Source organism: Myxine glutinosa, chromosome 9 (genome assembly GCF_964187855.1).
Source record: "Myxine glutinosa chromosome 9, kmMyxGlut1.1, whole genome shotgun sequence".
NCBI lineage: Eukaryota > Metazoa > Chordata > Myxini > Myxiniformes > Myxinidae > Myxine > Myxine glutinosa.
In genome coordinates, this window is record NC_136269.1 from 70,943,617 (window position 1) to 70,964,595 (window position 20,979).

Sequence of the window (20,979 nt, forward strand, 5' to 3'; positions counted from 1 at the left end):
ACATACTGTACTTGTAAAAAAAAAATTAAAAATGAAATTTGCCAAGTAACAAACGGACCCAAATACAATACCCTCTTCTCTGGCGATTGTAACAAGATAAAACAGGGGGAAATAGATCATTGTAAGAAATGATAAGTTAGAAAAAAATAATAAGGTAATAGAGTTAAACTATGAAATAACAACAAAATAAAATATATACACAAATACTACTTGTTGTTTTGTATACAGCCTGTGGCTGTTGGTTGTATCTTTTTTCTGAAAGCACAGCTGTGCCACTGATGCAGTGCCCAGTAACCAGTAATTACCAGTAAGCTGGTACTCATTTTGCTGACATCAAAAGGATGACAGACTGAGTCATCCCAGCTGGTGTTAATTCAATGGCTGACAGGCGCTCAAACTCAAGACCCTAAAATCTCAGGTGAGCTACCTTAACTGTTAAGCCAGCACCAGGATACCTATATTACATTACTTCAACTCGCACTATTCTGATAACGGTGAATCCACTTTTTATTTAAAATAATAACTAAGTTAGGTAAAGCCCTATTCTTTAAACAGTTTGTTTTACAACGAAATTCAGGGATTTTGGCAGTCCACCAAAGGATTTTTGTGCAGCAATTAATGGGATTTTTTTTTTACAAATTCATTTGAAGTTTTAAAAGTTTTTTTTTTCCATGAATGGGAAATAATTTTTCATGAATCTTCCAGACTCAGGAGTAAATAGTCTTACTGAGACAAAATTTGTTGGTAAGTTGTGTGTCTGGAGCCCAATATCATGCGGAGAGCACATTTTTGAATTTGTAAGTGCGCCGCTCCAGACATATTCGGTAAGAGCCTGGATATTAATTTTGAAAACTGTAAGCAAGTCTTGGGACGGTAATCCATGATGTTTCAAAAGACATAACATGTGGAGTTTACTATTTGCACGTTTTTCGATATTCTCCACATGAGTTTCCCACTTTAAAACATTTTGAATATAAACACCTAAGACTTTCGCCATGTATATGTACATAGTGACGTTGGTAGTTTCCGATCTACACTATTGGCTCATTTGGAAAATTTTGCATAAAACGAATATCCATTTTGACACCATTTTCAGGATTTAATCTCATTTTATTGCATCGAGACCATTTCAAAAGCTTATTAGCTGCTAATTGTACACAGTATTTGAAAGGTGGTGTGATTGACAACATTGAACAAGAGTTAAGTCACCAACATTTAAACATATAAAGTTCATCAGACAATAGTGCATCATTGACCATCACGAAAATATTGTCCTGTGGACGACTCTGTTAAGACAGTGCGTCCACGGATGGCAATCGAGCTTCATGAGGTGTTATCCAAATCAATGGCGGATCATACGCGAGCAGGGGGGGTTTGGGGGAGAATGCCGACTTACCTTCAACTTTCAACTGGGTACTGAACCTTTTGACGCAGGCGTCTCAAGCTGAAAATCAATAAATCAAACCAGACGGAATTTATGGTGCAAAAATAAACACGTTTATTTTACAAACCCAAGCACAAACAAACGCGATGATAAATAAATAATGCTCCTAAATCGGGATCCTACACACCTCACTTCAAATACAAGCACAGGGGAAGATAATTAAAGAAACCGTTGTGTGCGCGTTCGTGTTGGCTTATCTGTCTGGATGTCAGGTCCGTCTGGCTCGAGCGCGTCGTCTGACGCCGCTCCGGTTGGCGGGAAGAAACGCCTCGATGCGCACCCGTTCACCAGGCCCTGATAAAACCTCCCATACCAAGTGAGCGGGTGTGCAACCCGCTTCACCAGCCGTGCAATCCTCTCGGATTCGGCACGGCCCTCCAATGCACCCAACGTTCGTGGCGAGAGGGTCGAAGGTGAAGGGACCAAATGAGCAGGGCGAGGCAAGGGCAGATGAACAAGGGCAAGAAGAAGGGTTGAGACAGAGAAGAAGGGGGCAGGATGGATCCAGGAATGAGAAGCAGGAAATGTCGGCCAGTCAGTCGTTTTACCGGCCGTGGTGTGACGTCAGCACTCTCTCCACCAATGGCCGTGTCACTTCTGTCTCATGCCATCGGTCACTCGTCAATCAGTCTGCCGCTTCCTTCCACCTTCCTTCCACCAATCAGTGGCCAGCTTCTTACCCCATAGTGCGATCTTCCCATCAAAACCCTTTTGACCAATCACGCGCGAAGTGGGCGTGGCTTCAGCCTGCCTTGCACGATGTCTGCTCATCATGCCGGCATTGTGCGCGGCCGCTTGCGGTCTGCTCTTCCGGTCAGTTTTATCGTCTTGTGGCGGAGGGGGTATTTAATTAGTGTGCGCAATAATGGATCTAACTAATGTATGTGATGTATTGCCATAAGGGACACCGGAATGATCACAGAGGGGAACGACATACAATGGAATTAGCATAATCCCTACGCTAGTTAACAAGCCCTGCCCCCTCATGGCGGGGACGAAGACACAAGCTTAATCCGACATTCGGGCTACAGAACTTATTACATCAATATTTCTTATCAGGACAGCCGGAGCATAATACCTACGCAGATCTACCTAAATCTATATATGCCCCTACCCCAAATTAATAACAATATGATGGGTCTCAAGCATGTTCCTTGTGGAACAGCTACATTGAGCAATGCCCAATCGTAGTGATTAACATGCAGGAGGAATTGAAGCGCGAGCTCGACGAGATGGAAAACCTTGGCATCACAAAAGTGACTGAACCTTCTGACTGGGTATCTAGCCTAGTCTACACAAGGAAACCTAATGGTCAGCTCCGGATATGTCTTGACCCAAAGGACCTCAACAAGGCCATCAAAAGGCCCCACTATCATACCCCAACGCTGGAGGAAATTATACCAAATTTCCACAATTCCTCGGTATTCTCTAAGTTGCTGCTGCTATTTTAAAGATACATAATGAACTTGTACCTCCCTTTTGTGTTGGGCGAGACGTAAGGCAAGGCTGCCCTCTTTCAGGAATTTTGTATGCTTTATCCCTTGAGCCCCTCTTAAATACCTTTCGGAAGTCCTTGTCTGGTGTTACTATTGGAACCCACCCCTTAAAAAGCATTACTTATGCAGATAACATCTGTGTCTGCATCAGACATTCAGAAGACTATTTTTTGATGATGAGTGTGTTGGTTTCCTTCAGCAGGGCATCATCGGCCAATATCAATTGGATAAAAACAGAAGTTCTGTGGCTTCAACCCTCTACCTATCCCCTACCCACCCCCTATTCCCTCTCCCCCTCCTCTCCCTGCCAATCTTTATTGGAGAAGAGATGGGATTAAGTTCCTGGGGGTGTTCCTTGGCCCCGCAAATTTTGTGAGGCATAACTGGGAAGGCTTGTTGGCACACATTGAAGTACTTTTACTGAAATGGAAGACCTTGTTCTGCCAACTGTCCTATCAAGGTAGGGTACTAGTCATCAAGTCGAGTCACCTCTACATTATGGTACAAGGTTCTTTCCCAACAGCCGTCCACAACTCTGGTGGATGAAATACAAAAATGCATCACCCATTTCTTCTGGTCCGGAACGCATTGGCTGAGACCAGAGATCCTAAACTTACCAACTGCAGAGGGTGGCCAAGGGCTGGTCAATGTCAAGTGCTGCATCATGGCTTTCCGCCTATGAACAACATGGCGCTTCTTGTTTGAACCATGTTTGGCCTGGAGACAGCTTACCAGTTGCATCTTACGTCAAGCGGGGAAGTTGGACCTTGCACAGGAGCTGTTCCTGATGGATTCGACCAAGATAGACCTATCGATGTTACCTTCCTTTCATCAAAGAATACTGAATCGTGGCAAGCCTTTACCTGTCTCCGTAACATAACTATGTTTTTATATGTTTGAGTAACATAACTACATATGAGATAGAAAAAGTTAGCACTTTGAAAAGGTATGTATGAGAAACACAGTCAAAAGCTTTCTCTTGGTCTAGGAAGATCAAGCCACAACTTTCATAGTTAATCTCACAGATTTCAATTGCATCTCGGCCAACAGAGATCTTATCCTGAATATTGCGACCAGGAACACAATAAGTTTGGTCCATGTGTATAATGTCTCCTAGTAGGGGTGTGAGACGTAAGGCGAAAGCCTTTGAGAATTTTTTATAGTCCGTACACAACAAGGACACTGGCCTCCATTGTGAGATGAGCAATTAATTCCATTTTTTAGGAAGCAGAATAAGCACGGCTCTCCTGCAGTTCAATGGAAGTTCACCCTTCTTCAAGCTCTCCAGGAAAACCAGAAGCAATTCAGGTCCAATCAAGTCCCAATTTTTTTTGAAGAACTCAACTATCAGATCATCCAAGCCAGGTGATTTCCCTCTGTCCAGGCTTTTAAGGGCAACAGAAAGTTCTTTAAACGTAAGCGGTGACTCCAAATCCGTTCTTTGCTTTGGAGTTAGTGTACCGACACCATCAACCAAAATAGGAACAAGTTCTGCGTCAACATCTGTTGCCTGGTAAAGTTTTGAGAAGAAGAGTCTTGCATCCTTCTTAATTTGTACAGGGTTAGTCGTGATCGAGTTATCAGGACGTTTCAAGGCAGTAATTTGGGAATGAGATTTTTTTTTTTTGCATACAGAATCGAGGCTCGTGTAAGAGCTAACACATTGAACATGAAAAGATGCACAGACACATAAAACATGCAAAGAAGGGAGCGGGGGACAAGAGGGGGAGAGAGAGGGAAGCACACAAGCACAACAACAAAAGAGGACAGGGACGTCGGTCGATCTGAGGAGGCGAAGGGCAGAGGAGGGGGGAGGGGTACACAGTATAAAGCAAATGAACACTACAAGGAATTTCAGGAAAGAAGTTGGGGATTGAAAGATGTGGATTTGGGGTGTTTTACCGGTGGTAGAAAAGGTCAAGGTTTTGTATGGGGGAAGAAAAGAGATGGTGGTGAACAGCTGCTTTAACGACCTGGAGGGAGGAGAGGGATTGAAGAGAGTGTGGGAGTTTGTTCCAGAGGTGGGAGTAAAGAGGAATGAAGGAGTGAAGGTGAGCAGAGAGTCTTGATTTAGGCAGTTTCACCAGAAGAGGGTTGATGGCAGATAACGTGCGTCCTGCAGGAATATTTGGGGGACAGAGCACAGACAGGGCTGAGGGAGCAAGGCCGGAGGATTTTATACATCCTCGATCTGTTTATCCATTCTGTATATGGGATTTTATACATCCTCAATCCGTTTATCCATTCTGTATATGGGATTTTATGCATCCTCGATCTGTTTATCCATCCTCTATATAGGATTTTACCCATCATCGATCTGTCTATCCATCCTCTGTATGGGATTTTATCCATCCTCAATCCGTTTATCCATCCTGAATATGGGATTTTATCCATCCTCAATCCGTTTGTCCATCCTCTACATGGGATTTTATCCATCCTCGATCTGTTTATCCATCCAATATATGGGATTTTATCCATCCTCAATCTGTTTGTCCATCCTCTACATGGGATTTTATCCATCCTCGATGTTTATCCATCCTCTATATAGGATTTTACCCATCATCGATCTGTTTATCCATCCTCTGTATGGGATTTTATCCATCCTCAATCCGTTTATCCATCCTGAATATGGGATTTTATCCATCCTCAATCCGTTTGTCCATCCTCTACATGAGATTTTATCCATCCTCGATCCATTTATCCATCCTCTACATGAGATTTTATCCATCCTCGATCCGTTTATCCATCCAGTGTTTGTGATTTATCCATCCTCGATCTGTTTATCCATCCAGTATATGGGAATTTATCCATCCTCGATCCATTTATCCACCCTCTATATGTGATTTTATCCATCCTCGATCCATTTATCCATTCTCTACATGAGATTTTATCCATCCTCGATCCGTTTATCCATCCAGTGTTTGTGATTTTATCCATCCTTGATCCGTTTATCCACCCTCTATATGTGATTTTATCCATCCTCGATCCATTTATCCATCCAGTGTTTGTGATTTTATCCATCCTCAATCCGTTTGTCCATCCTCTACATGGGATTTTATCCATCCTCGATCTGTTTATCCATCCAGTATATGGGATTTTATCCATCCTCGATCCATTTATCCACCCTCTAAATGTGATTTTATCCATCCTCGATCCATTTATCCATCCTCTACATGAGATTTTATCCATCCTCGATCCGTTTATCCATCCAGTGTTTGTGATTTTATCCATGCTGAATCCGTTTGTCCATCCTCTACATGGGATTTTATCCATCCTCGATCTGTTTATCCATCCAGTATATGGGATTTTATCCATCCTCGATCCATTTATCCACCCTCTATATGTGATTTTATCCATCCTCGGTCCATTTATCCATCCTCTACATGAGATTTTATCCATCCTCGATCCGTTTATCCATCCAGTGTTTGTGATTTTATCCATCCTCGATCCGTTTATCCATCCAGTGTATAGGATTTTATCCATCCTCAATCCATTTATCCACCCTCTATATGTGATTTTATCCATCCTCGATCCATTTATCCATCCAGTGTTTGTGATTTTATCCATCCTCGATCCGTTTATCCATCCAGTATATGGGAATTTATCCATCCTCGATCCATTTATCCACCCTCTATATGTGATTTTATCCATCCTCGATCCATTTATCCATCCAGTGTTTGTGATTTTATCCATCCTTGATCCGTTTATCCATCAGGTATATGGGATCTTATATCCATCCTCGATCTGTTTATCCATCCTCTATATGGGATCCTATCTATCCTCGACCCATTTATCCATCCAGTATATGGGATTTTATCCATCCTCGATCTGTTTATCCATCATCCATATGGGATTTAATCCATCCAATCACCACCATCTTTTTAACAAGTACAATTCTGACACGACATTGGACAAAAACTTCTACAACCATATTTTGAACCTCTACACACTTATTACCATCTATTACCAGAAACCTGTCCATCATATTTCCGCGCTCTCCATAAATGTGCCATACTATGAACGTACAGTACTAAAGTGTACTTATGTCAAAGTTGTATGTGTGTAGACAGAGCATGTAACAGAGAAAGAGGACAGATGGATGCGTTGTCATTAGATATCTAACAAAATAAACAAAATGAATCGTGCTGGCTTGTGCAAGAGTATGTGGGAAATGGAGGTCAGGCTAGAGATAGAAAGAATAAACAATCAGTCTGGCATTGAAATGGGTCTGTTGGAAGGACCATCACTAACATGTTTTTTCCCTACTTTTGGAGCAACACTGTATTTAATTCCTACTATAAGAACCTTTTTGTTCCTCACCACATCTCATCTTCCTCCATCCACACCTCACCTCCAACCTCATTTCTAAACCCCAATATTTTGGATAAATCTTATAGTTTTGCACAATTTTTATTTTTGACTCGGATCATTTCAATAAACATACAATCGATAATTAATTTAAGCCAATGGTGATATAAAGCCATTATGCTGCCATGGATTTTTTCATCTGAGAGCAAACTGAGGAAAGAGAAAAGATGAGGTTACAAGAACAATCAAAATGTAAGAGATAAGTAAGATAGTGATAACTAAAGTTAACAAAAATTCAAACTCCTTTTGCATTGATCTAAGGTTCATGGAGGAGCTTGTACATAAATGTCATGCAGGACACACATCCTTGTACTTTGACATTAAATACAGGGACATTTGTAGGCGATACACATACACATGGTATAGAATGTATGCAGGATTTAAACTTTGCTTCCCCACATTATGAGTCGGTTGTTTCAGTGAGAATACTTACAAACCAACCTGAAAGAAAATAAAGTTTAGTGTAAAGAACATTTTCCATTTCCATCAAAGTTCCAAGCAACGTGGTTTGTTCTTGAACAAGAATGACTGCACTGTGGTCACAACCTGCGACACAATATATATATATATATATATATATTTATATATATATATATATACGCTCAAAACACACCTGGTCACAAGTGTGCCGCACTGACCGGGTCCTCAGTCGAGGTCCTCAGCATCATCCCGGTTTGGCCCTTCAACCTCAACATAACAAATATATATATATATATATTTTTTTTTTTCACCACCTCTGTCCACTCAACTCCTCTTGATTGAACCTTCCTAAAAAAAATTATATGACATATGATTAGATTTTTCGGGGTCGCTCGAAACCCAACCAAAGCTAATGGAAACCTGACATAACAAACCCAGGCAGTGTATAATCCACAGAGTCCTACATGTCTTAGGCCCATAAAACAAGATGGCGGCCATATTATTTTGTCTGGGTGCCATGATGGGTGGAGTCAAGTGACAAATGTGTGTGGGGTCCGGCAGCTGTCCGACCAATGGGTGAACATTTCAAAAATCGATCCCTCCCCCAACAAGAACCACAACAACACCAACAACAACACCGAGCTCTTGTAGACCTATGCATATCACAAGTAATATTCAAGTTTGGGTTTCAAGGGTAAAATAGATTGGAATGAACTCTGAAGAGTCCCTCCCTCTCCAACATCTTAGAGTTGATCAATCATATGCATAATTGGTAAAAGTACATGCAGTAAAAGCACGAGAACCAGGACATCTTGCAAAGTTAAAAAAAAATAATTAATGGTATTCATAGAATACTTATGCCACACAGTCGACTTAGTGTGAGCCAACTTTTCAGTTTTTTAAGGGTTTTATCTGCGATCCAATATGGCTGCCAGACCACATGACTGATAACATCATAAATTTACATTCTCCAATATAATTGTTGTGTAGGTCAGGCTCAATAAATTTCAAACTGATTGGACTCAGCGTTGTACTTGTCTAATTATGATGTCATAATGAAGGCACCAATGACGTCATCCTTAACAACACCTATTCCCCATGTGGAGTTCTTTACAATGAGCCATGTTTCAATTTTTTCCTTGCAGCGGTTTTGGAGCAATAGAGGTGCAACATTTTTCAGTTTTTCCAAGATGGCACCTGTACCACATGACCTATGACGTCATGATTATCATTAAAATATCCTACATGAGGAGGCGCTCCTATGGTGAAAATTTAGTGCCCATCAGACCAACAGTTGCTGAGAAAAAAAATTCACAATGATAGGATACGTGTTGTACTTGTCGAATTATGACATCATAACGAAGGCACAGATGACATCATCATTAACATATCTTATTCCCCAAGGGGAGTACTTGGCAATGAGCCATGTTTAAATTTTTTCCATTGAGCGGTTTCCGAGATATAGAGGTGCAACTTTTTTCGATTTTTTCCAAGATGGAGTTTGTACCACGTGACCTATGACGTTATAATTATAATTAAAAATTCTACAGGAGGAGCCGCACATGTTCTGAAAATTTCGTGTCCATCGGCCTCACAGTTGCAGAGGAATTTTTGTTTTATTCATACTGATAAGATCAAGTGTTGTACTTGTCGAATTACGACGTCATAATTAAGGCACCGATGACATCACCATCAACATATCTTATTCCCCATGGTGAGTACTTGACAATGAGCCATGTTTCAATTTTTTCCATTGAGTGGTTTGGGAGATATAGAGGTGTAACTTTTTTCCAAGATGGCGTCCGTACCACGTGATATATTACGTCATAATTATGAATAAAAAAATTATACAGGCAGAGGCGCTTTTATGGTAAAAAAATTCATGTCAATCGGACCAACGGTTGCCGCGAAAATGAATTTTTAAAATGCAGACACGTACGGCATACGGCACACGTACGCACCTGAATGCTTAACCTTATTTTTCGCTTCGCGAGCACAGGGTAACAATGCCACATTACATGGCACAACAGGAATTCGTGAAGAGAGAACAAGGACATGATGTGTGTTTGTGACATCGCTGGTTAATCATCTCTTTTCAGCTCCGTTAGTTGTGTGCATAATCTTCTGCCTTTGTCTCCACCGCAGTATTTGACTGACAATCTGATGAGAAAATTCACTTCCCTATTTGTCCAAGTCGATTTGTCCCAATGTGCAATCCTGTTGTGGGGAATTTGGAATTTTTACCATGAAATTTTATTCTTTTGTTATGATTTTCCTTCGTTAGATTGTTTTTGGCCACGAACCTTTCATCAGAGCAAAAGGCCTAAATGTCAGATTTTCCTTGCTTCCCATGGTAGTTAGCATACTTCTGTTGATCTATCCATTATGTTGTAATACACTAGCTGATGACGTATTTGCTTCTAGCCATATAATAATAAAATTCCAAGTTAGGACATCACCAAGAAAAGCAGTACATGCATATCTTTATCTTTTTTCCTATTATTCATTTATCCATCCTCACCCTTGTGTCAATAATGTGTTGTTGCAGTTGAATTGTCCCATTTTCCCCACATACTTTTACTAAAAATTCAAGATTTTCATTAACATTAGGCATTTCCTTGATTCTGATGTTGATGTTGATGGGGTAGGAATGTGGAATTTGGCCATGGCACTGGTGATAGCTAACCTACTTTTCGCAAAGGACATTGTGGGATCTTTAACGTCCATGAACTGCTGCCAGCAGCTGGGATGCCCAGTTTACGCATCCATATGTAGGACAGCATAACAGATGACATTTTATATTTGGGTGCGGATCCAAACCCAGGTGAGACTGCTTAGAGGCGAGTGTGCGTACCTCTAGAGTCCAGACAATCCCACCAGCCATTGAGCCATAGACAGATGTTGACTTGCTTGAAGCACAACTGTCTTGCAGCAGGTTCCGCAATAGTTTACCTCGTCCGCTAGACCTTGGCTCCTGAGAAGCCCGAACACGTGTGTGCACTGAGAAAACTGTTAAATGTGGCTGCGAACATGCGTTCACTGGAATTCTGACATTGTAGCTATCGGTGGGGAGTCTGTGGATCATCAACATTAAACCATTAAAATCATCTAAAAAAAAAAAGTCTAAAAAAGGGTCTAAAATGCAGAAGGCCAAGGAAATGAAAATAAAGAAAGGCTTGACAACAAGTAAATAGAAAATTAGAGCTCAATATGACAGGAAAGTTTGAAAAGAGACAGAACAATCAATTCATGAGACACACACCATTAAAAATGCAATTTGTGACCATGCCACAAGGGATTGTGAACAAGATTTAAAATAACAGCAACACAACAACGAGTGATTGCATTGTATATAACAATCATTTATTGTGATGTATTAATTTAGGCGCACGCAGCAAAAGATGAAGAATGGAGTGATGTGTTTTATTGTGTTCCTGAAGACAGCCCGTGTGCGGCACGAGGGGAGGAACGACAGTCGGAGCGACAAAAGTTTTATCCAGGAAAAGGCGGGGAGGGAGAGAAGCAGAACGAACAAACCGGCTCTATTTGCGTGTCCAGGCTCAGCTAGCTGCTTCACAAAATCATGTTATTTCACTTCTTCATTGGCGTTATCTTATTCGTGCCTCCTGCTCTCATGAAAGGTAAGTTTTCAACTTTGGATGTGCGGAAGAATGTCTCAAATGGTTTATTTAACTTGAACAAAGTTTTCAAAAAACAATGTGCATGGTTGTGAAGGTTGTAACATCTCCGAGGCTTATCCGTAATTACAAGTCCTCCCGGGTGTGCGTACTTTTTTACGATTGTGCGCATTAATACGTTTTGAAAGTTGGTACGGTCACACGACTAGTTGGAAGTTTGTTTTTTAGTGGATTTCGTTTGGACGGCTGTTTGTTTAGCTCGGTATCTGGTGCAGCCGACGTTGCTCTGTCTTAAGCGTTTCTTGGCCTTACGCAGTGGGATATCGCAGGACACGATGGGTTAATTTCATCGATGCTCGAATGTGATGCATGACAGATTGTTTGGTTAAACCGGTTGATTCACTTCCTGGCCCTAAAACGATTCGGACTGCAGAGATGGCCGAATGCCTAATAACTACTTGTTTTGGGTTTTTTGTGCCAGCTAGCCACCTGACAGGTACTGTTCTTGAATGACCTGGTCATATGTCCATGGACGAACAAAAAATATCATCATAGGATTGATAATGCACTTTTTGGAAATATACTCAACTCATTAAAGTAACAGAATTGCTTTCTTGCGCGTGTAAGCGCAATAAATGTGCAATCTCACGGTGACCCTCGTTTTGCATTTAAAGTGTAAATCTTTCTCCCCGAATTGCCATAATTTTATGTACATAATTCTTTAGAATATGAATTTGCTTAGTCAAGTGTGGCTGGTGTTGTGATGAGTTTTTCTTGCGCTTGCCTTTAGTTTATTTAGTGAGTGATAGTAAATGTCCAGAGATGAGAGTAGAAAAATTGTGACGTAGATAAAATCTCTATTAAATGGCTCGTTTGTTTAGGACAGATTATATATATATATATATATATTTGTGTAGTGTGGATGTGATTTAGAGAAGACTTACGTTGCTCGATCCGAAAAGTCTGATTTAGGGGATTCTGGCTCTTTCAGTGTTTCTGCAGCGGGAAGAAGCGGGGGTGTTTTTGGAACGCTCCCGGCGTGCGAACACGTTCTGGGAGGAATTTAAGAAAGGGGACATGGAACGAGAATGTCAGGAGGAACGATGCGATTGGGAAGAAGCACGAGAGATCTTCGAGAACGAGGAAGCGACGGTTAGAAAAAAACAAAAACAATGTTGCTGTGGGGTGCAAGTTTATCAAAAGTTCAAAACATCAGACATCTTGCATTGCCAACTTATTAAAGGAAATTTTGAATACATGGAAAAATCTCCGAAGTAATAATTATCATCATCTCATTAGATGAGATGTTGTGAAAAAGAATATCCAGTATTTTTTTCAATTTATGCATTATGCAGGCCAAAAATGTCTCCTGTTGAGATCATGTGACTTGTGTGTTCACAGAAAGAGTTCTGGGGGCCGTACACAGGTAGGTACCTTGTTATAATCTTGCCTTGAATTTGCGACTTGCACTGATCCTCCGTCGCACTTGTCACTGGTTTCCTCCTCGCAACACCGGTCTATCTCCACAATCCTTCCCCAACTGAAATGCCTTTATTGTAATTGCCTGTCTTGTTTGTCCACAAACTTTGCTCAACGTGCAAAGATCAAAACTGACATAAACATTCTTGAAATTGATTTTTCTGGAGACAAAGCAATTGCCTTCAGATTGCGATTCATGACAAGAATGTTATTTGCTTTCTTTGATTGTATTCATGAATAGCACGAGGCCTTTTTGTGCACAAAGTCAAGGCTCGTGGAAGAGCTGGAAAATAATGGATCAGGACGCAACAGAACAATAGGAACAGTATAAAGAGGGATTGGGGGGGGGGGGGTGGGCACCAGAAACAGGGTTTGCGGGACAAAATAGAAGGAGGACTTGGACAAATAAGGGATGTGGGGAAGAATAAGCAGAAGAGCACGCATGGAGTCGACAACATGGATACACAAGAAAACTCTCAGAAAGAATTTTTTTGGAAAGCTTTAGATACAATCCATGTATTTGTCCGTCTTTTGTTTCTGTTTGATGTGTTCTCTGTAATCACAATTTTTCTGGGCTGGCAAGATGGCCTAAAGGTATGCACACTCGCCTCTAGGCTGTCTCGCCTGGGTTTGAATCCCGACCCGGCTATAAACTGTCATCCTGGTGTTTCACAGGCAGGGTTATTCATCAATGTGTGTCGTCCCTTGGATGGACTTTAAATTGGCGTCCCGGCTACCAGCCTGCGTTGGTGGATGTTAAAGATCTTACCGGTGTCCTTCCCTTAAAATAGGTGAGCTACTGCCGGCACCATGAACAAATTACAAATTCCTGCCCGAGACAGCAAGGGGCACTGCATCAGCGGCATAGCCACGCCCACATCCAATTGCATCAGCGGCATAGCCACGCCCACAGCCAATTGCATCAGCGGCATAGCCACGCCCACAGCCAATTGCATCAGCGGCATAGCCACGCCCACAGCCAATTGCATCAGCAGCATAGCCACGCCCACAGCCAATTGCATCAGCGGCATAGCCACGCCCACAGCCAATTGCATCAGCGACATAGACACGCCCACATCCAATTGCATCAGCGGCATAGCCACGCCCACAGCCAATTGCATCAGCGGCATAGCCACGCCCACAGCCAATTGCATCAGCGGCATAGCCACGCCCAATTGCATCAGTGGCATAGCCACGCCCACAGCCAATGATGCTACCCCGCAGCCATGTGCTGCATATGAACGAAGATTCAGATTATTTTCTCTGTGCCATCCTCTGCTTCCTTCTCTTTTGCTTTTGATTCGATGCCATCTTACATTTCCTTCTAAATTAATCGTTTTTGAGAATCCCACTTTTTTATTCGTTATTTCTCTCATTTTACCACTCCTGCCTCTAACCCTAACAACCCTAACTCTAATACTGTGTGTTCCTTGTTTTTAAAGTTTAAAGTTAAAGTGTTTAAAGTTAATCTCTGCGTGCCACCAGGTGAAAGCCATTGCCACAGCCACCCATGCCTGAACGGAGGTATATGTGAAGACGTGAAGCCCACGTACGTGTGCTTCTGCCTTGATGGCTACGTAGGAATCAATTGTGAAACAGGTATGCGTCTTGAACAAGCCAGCAGAGCACCAAGTCGATGTCTCGTTAATCAAAACAAACACATGCACTCTGACCTATTCGTCCTTCATGATCGTGCAATTCGTCCGACTTTGACCCAAGTCTGAGGAGCATGGTGAGTGATGTGTATCGGATCGCCATGATCATGCCAGCATTGGAAAGTTGAAATATTCAAGTTAAGATATAACTAGGACACATTATTATACATTGATGGCTTTAAATTTGCTTTACGTCGCAGTGATCACGCCATATCCTAATTTTGGTGCAGCCCATCCATTCTCACTTCGCTGGTCCCATCTTGTCATGTTTTGATGCTTTTAATGATTACATTTTGATTACAAGTGATTCATTAAAATGTAGCACCACCTCCCTTTCCATAATCGCAGTCACTGATGGTGCAGCCTTCCCATTGGCTGCTCGATTTCAAATATTATTAAATTAAAGGTTGAAGCACTCAATATGGTTTCACGTCAAGTTAAAATTTTTATCAATTGGCCTGTTTGGCATTCCATAACGTGTTTGCACAGCTTGTGAGGCTGGAATCACACGTTCAAATCATAGATAGTGGACTTGACTCACCAGAAGGGGCTTGATGGATGCTGGAGTTGACTTCTTTGCTCAGATTTCAGTGTCCATTGGTCTGAACATCGGACAAAGAAAGAGCTCTATGGTTGTCTTCCAAGACTGTCTGTTAAACCTAGAAGAAGACGTCTCAGGTTTGCAAGACACTGCTACTGCCGCAAAAACGAACCTGTTTCCAAGCTTGTATTCTCAACTCCGAAACGTAGAAGGCGGAAGCGGTGGAGACCAGCACCAACACGTTGAATAAGGATGTGGGCCTGGAGATAGAGGAGCTGCACGCAGCAATTCATCGAGAGGACCTGAAGCTGAGGAGCAATGTCATCTGAGTTCGGCCGAAGAGCCGACTTAAGAAGAAGAATATAATGTTCGTTTTTTACTTGCGAAATAAAAAATTCACAAATATATTCATTCCCTGAGTATGTATGTTTGTCAGTCACATACAGGGCACAATTCAAACCGATCTTCACAAAACTTAACCAACTGATAGACCTAGTGAACAGTGGGAACGCTGTCAAAATTTTAATCAAGTGATTAATTTGTGAGGTCAAAAGTCAAGGTCACATAAATCGTCAATTTTCATCCAGCTGACTTGATATATGTATATATACAGTCACGTGAAAAAGTAAGTCCACCCCATGTAAAGTTTTGACTTTTTCAACATATTTCAACATACAAATATTTGATCTTCATTTCAACAATATTGATATGTAAAGGTGATATAATATAACAAATATCATGAAACATTTACATTTTGTACTCCATTGTATAATTTAAATAAACATAAATGCAAATTTCGCATGTGGAAAAAGTAAGTACACCCTTGGCTCTAATAGGTGGTATTGCCCCCTTTGGCAGAAACAACCTCAAGGAGGCGTTTCTTATAACTGTCTACCAGTCTCTGACATCGACTGGGAGAAATTTTTGCCCACTCCTCCATGCAGAATCCTTTCAGCTGTGCGATGTTTGAGGGGTTTCTTGCATGCACAACTCGTTTCAAATCCCCCCACATCTCGATGGGATTTAGATCCGGGCTTTGACTTAGCCATTCCAGAACGCTCCATTTCTTCATTTTCAGCCATTCCTTGGTGGATTTACTGGTATGTTTAGGGTCATTGTCATGTTGCAAGGTCCACCTTCGGTTGAGCTTCAACTCCCCGACAGATGGCCTCACATTATCCTCAAGCACCCTCTGGTACAATGAAGAATTCATAGTGGATTCTATGATGGTGAGCTGCCCAGGCCCTGATGCAGCAAAGCTTCCCCAAACCATAACATTTCCACCACCATGATTCACAGTTGGTATCAGGTTCTTGTGGTCAAATGCTGTCTTTGGTTTTCGCCAAACATGTCTTCTGGTACTGTGGCCAAATAGCTCTACCTACCTTTGACTCATCTGTCCAGAGCACATTGTTCCAGAAGTGCTGGTCTCTGCCCAGGTGTTCATTGGCAAACTTCAGTCTTGCCCTGATGTTCTTTCTGGACAGCAAAGGTTTCCTCCTGGCAAACCTCCCAAGTAGATTTGTGCAGCCTCTTTCTAATGATAGACTCGTGCACTTTGACATCAACAGTGGCAAGAGCTACCTGTAGGTCCCATGATGACATTCTGGGGTTCTTAGAGACTTCTTTCAGCATCTTGTGGTCTGCTCTCGGGCTGAACTTGCTGGGGCGGCCTGGCCTGAACAAGTTGGAAGTTGTTTGGAATCTTCTCCACTTGTAGATGATCTTCCGAACAGTCAAATGATTGATTTCAAATTGTTTGGAGATCTTTTAAAATCCCTTCCCAGACTTGTAGGCAACTATAACCTCCTTTCTGAAGGCCTCAGAGAGCTCTTTCGATCTAGGCATGGTGACACCACACACTTCAACAACAAAGAGCAAACCAAACGAAATGTCTGAGGTTTAAATAAGACAGGTTCCTCCAAGATCCTCTCTGACGATGTTCTAATCATTTGCACCTGAGCTGGTGCACCTGATTGTAATTTTAGGTATTTGAAGTAGTGATAAATGTCGGGGTGTACTTACTTTTTCCACATGCGAAATTTGCATTTATTTTTATTTATAATTATACAATGGACTACAAAATGTAAATGTTTCATGATATTTGTTATATTATATCACCTTTATCTATCAATATTGTTGAAATGAAGATCAAATAGCTGTATGTTGAAATATGTTGAAAAAGTCAAAACTTAACATGGGGTGTACTTACTTTTTCACATGACTGTATATATATATTGTCAAGTCCGTGGCCAATGAACACCGGCCTCAGACGAATAGCCGAACGTTGTAACTCCGAGGCGTATACCTCAACTTGGCAGGATTATCTTTTCGTATGCGGGAAGGACCCGAAGCCTTACCTGAACGGACGGCCGCCACCGGGTCCATTCCTCGAACACACAAACAAGTAAACGAACACGACACAAAGTAAAATGCAACAAATATGGGTTTCATGAAATTAATGCAAGAATAAAAAAAATGAAAGGGTAAGGTAAAACTAATTGCTATATTGAGGCAACTTCACTCAGACACAATTACACGACATTGGAATGATCAAAGAAATGAAAAATGGTTTGGTGAATCGGCCGATACTCAGCTTTGCTGCGACGAGGACAAGCGCGAATAGTCCCCGAGTATTCGCGCGGGAGCACACAAAATAGCGCGAATCCCCACATGGCACACTGAGCCATGAAGCGGCAGCAAAACGTCCTCCTCCTCCAGTCGTTCCACACTCCACCAAGCTCTCAGGTGCACATGGCATGAAGAGCAGCTGTCCGCCACCCAGGCCAGAACAAGAGAGAGAGAGCCTTCTTCCACAAGTGCACATGAGCCAAAGAATTCGACCACCCGTGCCCAGCACCTGAATGAGAGAGAGCGAGAGGGAGGGACGCACACTCCTTGTTCCCTCGCTGACGTCACACTCGACCAATCCAGACATCTCATTTGGCGGGCCTGAAGGCCTGCTTGACACACAACGACGAAGCTCGGGGTGTGGCCTGTCAGTTACAATCCTTCGAGGTGGAGTCTAGCCATCCTTCAAGATTGTTTGGCTGGGTGGGGTCTACCTGCCGATTGCAATGTCCTGGTACTGTCAGCGATTATGGTTGTTGTAATGGCGGCCCTTTTAGATTAAATAAAACATAAGGGAAAATCACAGGGGCAATTACATACTAGGAATTATTAATCTTACGCCCTAGAACTAATTGATGCAAAAGCCACGCCCCTTATGGTGACATGCAAGCACTCTTACCCTGCCAGGTACCCTACTTATTACATAAAGGTTCTTCTTCTACGCATCACACGGTCCATGCTAAACTATACATTCCTATGCCCACTACGGTATTTCATCCCTACCCCAACAAACGTAACAATACATATATATATATATATATATATATATATATATTTATATATTTATATATATATATATTTATATATATATATATATATATATATATATTGCTGCGGTTTTGAGATTGGCACATTGAAGTCAATAAATGTTAAAGGTTTTCCCCCCATAGTTAGTCACACGAGCAACATACAGGCCAATTTGTAGTATAGTTATGTCTTAGTATGTGTAAGAATAGGCCATTTCCTCTCTTCGTACCTGCGTTGTGTAAAGGCAGGAGAATAGGCCCTACAATCATTTTGCTCCGACCTCCATTCTACCTCTATGGGCGCAATCCATCCCGCGTCCCATTTGGCTGTCCTCTAGTCAAGTTAACACGAAGCAGGGCCTCGAAAGGTGAAGGAGGGTTGAGCTCGGCACGGCAGCAGTGGGGACGGTAAGAATGAACCAGCCAATCAGAGCTCGAGCGGAATGGCGTGAGAGGGCGTGGTGAAGAGCGTCTGGTGAGTTCCAGAGGGTTTGAAGGGCGTGGCATATATAACCCGATGCGAAAAGCCCTCGGAAGGACTCGCGGAGGGAAGGACTTGAGAGTTATCGAGGGAGGTGCGCTGAGCTGGTGCGGAGTTTATGAGAGGATTCTAAGGAGACACGCTTGAAAAAGATCACCGCGCTGTATGAACTTTGTTACGAGGGATACATGGGCGCAGCCAGGGCGTTGATAACATGCTCACCAAACGATTCAGCCAAAGCGAGTGAATGCGGCCGAATAGCTGCCAGCCGCGCTAAGTCCGCCCCATACCGTTTGCCCCGAGATAACCCGTTCCATTCGAGCGACACGATATGCGGTCCTGCCTTCTCCTACGTCCATCTTCACGGGACATTGAAGATCGCCTTTGTGATTTCTCCATTGACTAAGCGTGGTACAAATAAGATCGCTCCAATTGGGTCTAGTAATTATAAATAGCATTCCTATATATATATTTATATTGTTGCAGATCTCAAACGTCGGCCTTCCCCTTACCAAGGGGGGATTAATCCCCTTGTCTTTTATCTAGCCGACGCGATCCGGGGCTATGACGTTCCTTCCGGTCAGCGCTGAATAGGGTGGTAGGTCGAATTATTCCTATTACCTATTTACCAGCGCCTCCCAGGAAGCAAGGAAATAACCCCGCCAGAACCACGGTTTTAGTGGAAACGCCGAACGATAGCGAGCCGCGATTTGGGCCGTTAACAGGTACTAAACCCGATCTGAGCGGTTGTAATCGTGCCACGCTTACCCAATGGAAGAAAAGACTGATACGGTCAAATTAAGAAGAAAGGAAGAACAGATTGGTTTATTAATTATTTACACAGGAAGAAGGAGAAGTACACACAGTGAAGCCTTAAAAACAGTCTTAACTTATCCCCTGGACAAACGGGCCCGCACACACACACACTCACACGGGGATGTAGAAGGTTGGGGTTGAAGGTCCAGGGATGATGTCCACAGCTCGTTCTCCGGGTCCCCGACTTGTACCGCGAAGAAGATGGTAGGACGGACGGCAGGCGCTCCCCGCGTGTCCTTGGCGTGGATCGGACAATTATCGGGGAAAGGTGAGCTAGGCTGGGCGGTTATTTCATGGCTTAGCCGCGTACGTAATAAACGAACCGGCTGGGCGGTTATACTGGCGGTCTCGGCCGCGTGCGTAATAGAAATACCGGCGCTTTATATGCGCTCCCAGCAAGCCCAAAGCCAAATCCTCAATGAGTCCTTGCAATCATTCAGTATAACAGTGCCTCTCCCAACCAGTCCTCAACCATGGCGCTTTCCCACACGAAGTCCTCGAGCCCTTGCACAATCAAAGTCCCCCCAGCGAGTCCTTTCACCAATGCCAAACGTGAGTCCTCATATATTCCTTCTGGCCAGTCCTCCCCGCACAGTCCTCTGTAAGGGCTTTGTGCTCACGGTTAAATAGCGCCGCCCAGTGAACCCTCTGGAATTTGCCAGCCGCGCTTTGACCACGCCCCTCACGCCATTCCACCCGAGCCCTGATTGGTCGTTGGCTCTTACCGGCTCCGCCCTTGACGTCTGCTTGACATGGCCACACCCCGACCTCGCGCTCCTCCCCCTTTTCAGGCCTACCTCGTGGCATTTGGCTGGTTTGAGCATCCCAATGCGAGGGGCAATAGGGCGAAGACTGGATGGTGCGCAATGAGGTCGATTGGAGGGTGGGCTGCAAAATGAACGGGACCTACTCTTATTTATTTCTTTTACACAACGCAGGTATCACTATTGGAAATGTCCTTATCTCACATATACTATGACATAACTAATGTTCTAAGGTGGCCTACGTGTTGCATGTGGACTAACTATGGGGGCAAAACCTTTAACCTTTATTAATCAATATGTACATTTCTCAGAACCGCAACACTGCAACCCTCCTTCGCCAGGATCGTCCCCGAGCCGAACCCACACACCAGTGAGCCCGACCGGTTCGGATGCAAGGGTCAGGACTACTTTTTAACAATTAGTGTGACACTTCGGTGTAGTTTCCCTCTACTTTTACTCTAGCACCCTGTGTGCGACAGTTTTAAACACTAGATATGTCC

General features: G+C 42.9%; 1 protein-coding gene across 1 annotated transcript in view; it reads left to right on the plus strand.

Moving 5' to 3' along the window:
- Positions 1 to 11,210: 11,210 nt before the first annotated feature.
- The window catches only part of LOC137435322 (coagulation factor X-like), a 90,642-nt gene continuing 80,873 nt past the window's right edge, over positions 11,211 to 20,979 (plus strand). The window contains exons 1-4 of the mRNA XM_068129009.2: positions 11,211 to 11,369; positions 12,358 to 12,518; positions 12,768 to 12,792; positions 14,331 to 14,444. Coding sequence (XP_067985110.2) covers positions 11,312 to 11,369; positions 12,358 to 12,518; positions 12,768 to 12,792; positions 14,331 to 14,444 — 358 coding nt within the window. The 5' untranslated portion in view covers positions 11,211 to 11,311. The remainder of the gene's footprint in view (positions 11,370 to 12,357; positions 12,519 to 12,767; positions 12,793 to 14,330; positions 14,445 to 20,979) is intronic.